This window comes from Podarcis pityusensis (genome assembly GCF_964106645.2).
Source record: "Podarcis pityusensis genome assembly, contig: HAP1_SCAFFOLD_778, whole genome shotgun sequence".
Lineage (NCBI taxonomy): Eukaryota > Metazoa > Chordata > Lepidosauria > Squamata > Lacertidae > Podarcis > Podarcis pityusensis.
The window spans coordinates 7,501-15,000 of NW_028293279.1; the positions used below are offsets into that span (position 1 = coordinate 7,501).

The following is a 7,500-nucleotide window of genomic DNA, read 5'->3' on the forward strand; positions in this document are numbered from 1 at the left end:
GAAAACAGTAGTAACCAATTCTTACTTTCAATATTTCCCCAATTTTGCTGGAAAATTAGGAATTCAGAAATTGGAAGAATGGCCAAAAAGCACCAGCTGGCAAAGGAGCCGCTTCCGCATTCGTCATCAGGTCGCGCCTCATGCGCAGGCCCTGGTGATGCCGTGCAACCCCAACCGACCAATCAGCGCCGGAGTCTCCTCTTTCCGCCCCCCCATTGGCTGGACGCGACTGTCCATCAACCAGGTCAGCCAATCCGCTCCTTTGCTCACGGCAGAGCCCGCCCCTCCAGGCAACGGCGGTATTCGCTTGTGGGCGGAACGTCGGGCGAGAGAACCAATCCGCGCCGCTCTGTCTGTGACTGACAGCCCGCCGGCCAATCATCCCCGTTGATCCCTCAGAGCGGCTTTTCTATGGGGAAAGGGGTGTGGGCGGAGCGTCGCTCTAGCGAGCCAATCCCCGCAGATCATTTCCACGCGACTTTTGACAGACAACCCCTTCAGCCAATCCTCTCCTTTCCTCCCGAGCCAGTGTGGGCGGAGCGTCGCGCGAGCGAGCCAATCCGCCCCGGCCGTTTACTCACACCCTGGTTCCCATTGGTCCGCGCCTTTGACAGACAACCCGACCAGCCAATCCTCTCCTTTGCTCTCTAAGAGCGCGTCCTTAGTTACCTCAGAGCCCGTCCTGTCCAAAGAGGCCCGACCAAGAGGGCGGAGCGTCGAGCGAGGGAGCCAATCCACGCCACCAGTCTCTTCAACGCCCAGTTCCCATTGGCCGTGGCTTTTTACAGGCAACCCAACCAGCCAATCGCCGCCCTAGTTCCCTGAAAGCCGGTCTTTTCTCCTCTCAAAGGAGTGAGGGCGGAGCGAGGCCGGGCCAAGTGGGCGGAGCCTCGCGCCTTGCCCCGCTCCCCATTGGCCCTCGACTTCGATGGACAACCCAGCCAGCCAATCCCCTTCCTTCCCTCCCTCAACTCGCGTCCTTTCCTCAGGCCCGAGCCCGAGTAGGCGGAGCTGGACGCCAACCAACCAATCCCCGCCTGCCTCGTCTCTAACGGACAACACAACCAGCCAATCCCCTTCCTTCCCTCCCTCAACTCGCGTCCTTTCCTCAGGCCCGAGCCCGAGTAGGCGGAGCTGGACGCCAACCAACCAATCCCCGCCTCCCTCGCCTTCGACGGACAACCCAACCAGCCAATCCCCTTCCTTTCCTCCCTCAACTCGCGTCCTAGTAGGCGGAGCTTGACGCCAACAAGCCAATCCCTGCCTCCCTCGCCTTCGACGGACAACCCAAGCAGCCAATCCCCTTCCTTCCCTCCCTCAACTCGCGTCCTTTCCTCAGGCCCGAGCCCGAGTAGGCGGAGCTGGACGCCAACCGACCAATCCCCGCCTCCCTCGCTTTGACGGACAACCCGACCAGCCAATCCCTTCCCTCCTCACCTCAGGCCTTGCCGCCATGGAGCCCTCGCCTCGACCGGAGTGGCAGCGGGCCTTGCTGGCCCAGAAGCGGGCCAAGGCGGCCTCGCTCTCCGGCCTCCTCGAACTCTACGCGGCCCGGCCGGACGTCCGGACCCTCCGCGCCGAGCGCATCGTCATTGTCGAGCTCCGTGAGGGAGAAGCGGCCTACGGAGGCGGCGGCGGAGCGACGGAGCTGAGGGCCGAGCAGGTCTTGGTTTTCGAACCCGAGCCGGGCCGCGTTCGTCGCCTCAGGAAGCGATACGAGCCGGTGAGAGGCGATTGGGCGGGATAGGGCGGAAGGAGGCTTCGCTGGCGCCATTGCGCGTGCGCGGAGGGAGGAGGCGGGGCGCCCTCCGCGCCGCCAGCCAATGAAAGGGGCCGCGGGAAGCGTCGGGGGCCTCCCATTGGACGGCTCGCTGCGGCCGCCGCCAATCCTGCGCCGCGACGTCAGCAGCAACGCCTCCCTCACCTTCGAGCAATAGGGGCGCGCGGAATTTCCCGCCCGCCGGCCAGCCGCCCTCCCATTGGACGCCTGGCTGCTTCCGCAGCCAATCAGGCGCCGCGCTCCTTCCCCAGCCGGTTAGGGAAGAAGGGCGCCCCTGCAACCAATAGCAGCGCGCGGATTCGGCCTAGCGTCTCCCTAGCAACGCGGCCTACGCCAGCCAATCGCAACGCGCGTCCTCTCCCGCCTCCGCCCCTCCGACCAATAGCAGCGCGCGGTTTCGGCCTAGCCCCTTCCCCAGCCAATCCGCGCCCTTTCCTGCGCCGCCACGGCGTCGCCCTAGCAACGCGGCATATTCCAGCCAATCGCAACGCGCGTCCTCTCCCGCCTCCCCTCCCCTCCGACCAATAGCACCGCGCGGGATTTCCCGCCCGCCGCGGGGCTTCGGGCAAGAGAGGGCGGAAGGAGGCTTCGCTCGGCCCGCTGCGCATGCGCGGAGGGAGGAGGCGGGGTGCGCTTCGCGCCGCCAGCCAATGAAAGGAGCCGGAGGAAGCGTCGGGGGCCTCCCATTGGACGGCTCGCTGCGGCCGCCGCCAATCCTGCGCCGCGACGACGTCTCCCCAGCAACGCTCCTACTCCAGTCAGTAGCAACGCCTCCCCTCCCCTCCGACCAATAGCGGCGCGCGGAATTTCCTGCCCGCCCCCGAGCCCGTCTCCCATTGGACGCCTGGCTGCTTGGCCAGCCAATCAGCGCCAGCGCGTACAGCCCTCAGCCAATAGCAACGCGCGGATTTTGCCCAGCTCCCTCTCATTGGCCTTCCCCAATCCACTGTGCATGTGCGAAGGGAGTGTGAGTCATTGCGCATGCGCAAAGGGCGGGGAGTGTGAGTCATTGCGCATGCGCGAAGGGCGGGGAGTGTGAGTCATTGCGCATGCGCGAAGGGCGGGGAGTGTGAGTCATTGCGCATGCGCGAAGGAAGTGTGAGTCATTGCGCATGCGCGAAGGAAGTGTGAGTCATTGCGCATGCGCGAAGGACGTGTGAGTCACCGCGCATGCGCGAAGGGGAGTGTGAGTCATTGCGCATGCGCGAAGGGAGGGGAGTGTGAGGCACTGCGCATGCGCGAAGGGCAGGGAGTGTGAGGGGCTTCGCATGCGCGAAGGGCGTTAGTGTGAGGCATTGTGCATGCGCGAAGGGCGGGGAGTGTGAGCCAATGCGCATGAGCAAGGGGAGTGTGATTCATTGCGCATGCGCGAAGGGGAGTGTGAGTCATTGCGCATGCGCGAAGGGAGGGGAGTGTGAGGCACTGCGCATGCGCGAAGGGGAGTGTGTCCTTGCGCATACGCGAAGGGCGGGGAGTGTGAGGCACCGCGCATGCGCGAAGGGAGTGTGGGTCATTGCGCATGCGCGAAGGAAGTGTGAGTCATTGCGCATGCGCGAAGGGGCGGGGAGTGTAAGCCACTGCGCATGCACGAAGGGCGTTGAGTGTGAGCCACTGCGCATGCGCGAAGGGCGGGGAGTGTGAGCCACTGCACATGCGCGAAGGGGCGGGGAGTGTGAGGCGCTTCGCATGCGCGAAGGGCTTTAGTGTGAGGCATTGTGCATGTGCGAAGGGCGGGGAGTGTGAGCCAATGAACATGAGCAAGGGGAGTGTGAGTCATTGCGCATGCGCGAAGGGAGTGTGAGTCCTTGCGCATGCGCGAAGGGCGGGGAGTGTAAGGCGCCGCGCATGCGCGAAAGGGAGTGTGAGTCATTGCGCATGCGCGAAGGAAGTGTGAGTCAGTGCGCATGCGCGAAGGGGAGTGTGAGTCATTGCGCATGCGCGAAGGACGTGTGAGTCACCGCGCATGCGCGAAGGAAGTGTGAGTCATTGCGCATGCGCGAAGGGAGGGGAGTGTGAGGCACTGCGCATGCGCGAAGGGCATGGAGTGTGAGGGGCTTCGCATGCGCGAAGGGCGTTAGTGTGAGGCATTGTGCATGCGCGAAGGGCGGGGAGTGTGAGCCAATGCGCATGAGCAAGGGGAGTGTGATTCATTGCGCATGCGCGAAGGGGAGTGTGAGTCATTGCGCATGCGCGAAGGGTGGGGAGTGTGAGGCACCGCGCATGCGCGAAGGGGAGTGTGAGTCATTGCGCATGCGCGAAGGAAGTGTGAGTCATTGCGCATGCGCGAAGGGCGGGGAGTGTGAGCCAATGCGCATGCACGAAGGGGAGTGTGAGTCATTGCGCATGCGCGAAGGAAGTGTGAGTCATTGCGCATGCGCGAAGGGCAGGGAGTGTGAGGGGCTTCGCATGCGCGAAGGGCGTTAGTGTGAGGCATTGTGCATGCGCGAGTGGCAGGGAGTGTGAGCCACTGCGCATGCGCGAAGGGCGGGGAGTGTGAGGCAACGCGCATGAGCAAGGGGAGTGTGATTCATTGCGCATGCGCGAAGGGGAGTGTGAGTCATTGCGCATGCGCGAAGGAAGTGTGAGTCATTGCGCATGCACGAAGGGCGGGGAGTGTGATTCATTGCGCATGCGCGAAGGGGAGTGTGAGTCATTGCGCATGCGCGAAGGGAGGGGAGTGTGAGCCACTGCGCATGCGCGAAGGGCAGGGAGTGTGAGGGGCTTCGCATGCGCGAAGGGCGTTAGTGTGAGGCATTGTGCATGCGCGAAGGGCGGGGAGTGTGAGCCAATGCGCATGAGCAAGGGGAGTGTGATTCATTGCGCATGCGCGAAGGGGAGTGTGAGTCATTGCGCATGCGCGAAGGAAGTGTGAGTCATTGCGCATGCGCGAAGGGCGGGGAGTGTGAGCCAATGCGCATGAGCAAGGGGAGTGTGAGTCCTTGCGCATGCGCGAAGGGCGGGGAGTGTGAGGCACCGCGCATGCGCGAAGGGCGGGGAGTGTGAGCCACTGCGCATGCGCGAAGGGCGGGGAGTGTGAGCCACTGCACATGCGCGAAGGGGCGGGGAGTGTGAGCCACTGCACATGCGCGAAGGGGCGGGGAGTGTGAGTCGTTGCACATGCGCGAAGGGGCGGGGAGTGTGAGCCACTGCGCATGTGCGAAGGGCGGGGAGAGTGAGCAAAGGGGAGTGTCTATGTTTCCCCATTGCGCATGTGCGAAGGGCAGAGGGAGGTGCGCGTGTGCGGAGGGGCAAAGGGCGGGTTGAGTTTGCCACTGCACATGTGCGGAGAAGCAAAGGGCGGAAGGAGGCTTTGGTATGCGCATGTGCGGAGGGCAGAGGGAGGAGCTGCGTAGGGAAGAAGGGCGGATGGAGGCGTCAGAGGGGGCAGTGCGCATGTGCGGAGGGCAGAGGGACAAGGTGCGCATGGGCGAAGGGTTAAGGGGTGGGTTGAGTTTGCCAGTGCGCATGTGCGAAGGGGCGGAGAGTGTTAGGAAACGTCCGGGTGCCCACTGCGCATGTGCGAAGGGGCGGGGAGTGTTAGCCACTGCACATGCGCAGAGGGAGGAGCTGCGGAGGGAAGGGCAGAAGGAGGCGTCAGAGGGGGCAGTGCGCATGTGCGAAGGGCAGAGGGACAAGGTGCGCATGGGCGAAGGGGAAAGCGGTTCTGCATGTGCGAAGGAAGGGAAACGTCCGGGTGCCCACTGCGCATGTGCGAAGAGCAAAGGGGAGTGTCTGTTTCCCCATTGCGCATGTGCGAAGGGCAGAGGGAGGAGGTGCGCATGTGCGGAGGGGCAAAGGGCGGGTTGAGTTTGCCACTGCGCATGTGCGGAGGGAAGAAGGGCGGAAGGAGGCTTCGGAGGGGGCAGTGCGCATGTGCGGAGGGCAGAGGGGCGCATGCGCGAAGGGGCAACGGGCAGCGAGGGGTGGGCAGTGCGCATGCGCGAAGGGCAGAGGGACGCTTCGGAGGACGATCTGCGCATGTCCGAAGCGGAAAGGGCCTCTCTGCGCATGCGCGAAAGTCAGAGGTTCCAGGTTTCCCAGTGCGCATGTGCGAAGGGCAAAGGGGAGGGTCGGGTTGGCCACTGCGCATGCGCAAAGGGCAGAGGGTCGAGGTCACATGTGCGGAGAAGAGGGGCGAGGTGCGCATGTGCAAAGGGCAGAGGGATGAGGGGCACATGCGCGAAGGGGCAAAGGGCGGGGAGGGGTGGGCACTGCGCATGTGCGAGGGGTCAAAGGGCGGGTTGAGTTGGGCAGTGCGCATGTGCGGAGGGAGGAGCTGCGTGTGGAAGGAGGCGTCGGGTTGCCCACTGCGCATGTGTGAAGGGCAAAGGGGTGGTTTCCGTTTACGACTGCGCAGGCGCAAGAGGGATGGGGACGTTTCGGGTTCCCCCCTGCGCATGCAGGAAGGGCAGCGGCACGCTTCAGGTTCCCCACTGCGCATGTCGGAAAGGCGGCGGGGTGGCCACTGCGCATGCGCAAAACGCAGAGGGGTGATTCGGAGGACGAGCTGCGCATGCGCGAAGGGCAGAGGATGAGCTGCACATGTGCGAAGCGCAAAGGGGAGGCTCGGCTTGGCCATTGCGCATGCGCAAAGAGCAGAGGGGCGAAGTGCGCATGCGCAAAGGGCGGGTTCGGTTTGCCGCTGCGCATGCGCGAAGGGAATAGGGCCGCTTTGGAAAACCGCGCATGTCCGAAGGGGAAATATGCTTGCTGCGCATGCGCGGAGGACAAGGGGGTGCTTTCAGTTGGCCACTGCGCATGCGCGAAGGGCAGAGGGAGGTCACGGAGGAGCTGCGCATGTCCAAAGGGGAAAGGGGAGGGCCGCGTTGCCCGCTGCGCATGCGCGAAGGGCAGAGTTGGCCGCCGCTCATGCGCAGTGCTTCCCTACAGAAACCGATGGACGCCTCAAGCCGCCAATCGAACGGGGAAGAGGAAGCGCCGGGCGCCACACTGCGCATGCGCGAAGGGCAGCCTCCCGCGCCGGAGAACGCTCTGCGCATGTCCGAAGGGCAAAGATGTCCGCTGCCCATGCGCGGATCGCCGCCACGCAACCCTAGGGACGCCTCAAGCCGCCAATCGAACGGGGAAGAGGACGCACCGGGCGCCGCACGGCGCATGTGCACGGCGCCCACTTTGGACTCCTCTCTGCGCATGTGGAAAGCGCCATGCGCCTCGCCGCGCATGCGCAAGGGCCGGCGCGCTGCGCCTCTGCCGAAACCTACGGACGCCTCAAGCCAAGGGGAAGCCCTGGGCGCCGCATTGCGCATGCACGACCGCCAGGATATGCGCATGTCCGAAGCGCAAAGGCGGGCGCCGCGCATGTGCGCGTCACGACGGATTCAAGAGAAGGAAGCGCCGGGCGCCGCACCGCGCATGCGCCATTCGCCGGCGGACAAGGAGGCTTCCGGTGGCGCACTGCGCATGCGCAGCCCATACATGGAGAAGATCGCTGCCAATTCCTTCGTCGTGCGCCCCAGAGGGCGCCGTGCTATAGATCCCAGCCAGGGAGGCGCCCGTCCCGGCGCTACGCTTCCCAAAGGCAGCGCCCGGACGGTGGCGCAGGGTACTATGGTTCCCAAGGCAGGCGCATGGGCACCGGGTGCTACGTTTCCCAAACAAACAGCCGGGCTGGAAGGCGCCTGGTCCGATTCTACAGTTCCCAAGGGTTCGCCCGGCGCTACGGTTCCCAAAGAAAGCGTCCGGCTACCTGCGCCCAACGC

General features: G+C 64.8%; 1 protein-coding gene across 1 annotated transcript in view; it reads left to right on the forward strand.

Annotated features, from left to right (window-relative positions):
- Positions 1 to 1,445: 1,445 nt before the first annotated feature.
- The window catches only part of LOC308469139 (uncharacterized protein), a gene marked incomplete at its 3' end in the record, with an annotated part of 11,130 nt that continues 5,075 nt past the window's right edge, over positions 1,446 to 7,500 (forward strand). Inside the window, exons 1-2 of the mRNA XM_081024478.1 lie at positions 1,446 to 1,723; positions 6,671 to 7,500. The exon at positions 6,671 to 7,500 is cut by the window's right edge and continues 1,162 nt beyond it. Of these exons, the coding sequence (XP_080880604.1) occupies positions 1,454 to 1,723; positions 6,671 to 7,500 (1,100 nt within the window). The remainder of the gene's footprint in view (positions 1,724 to 6,670) is intronic.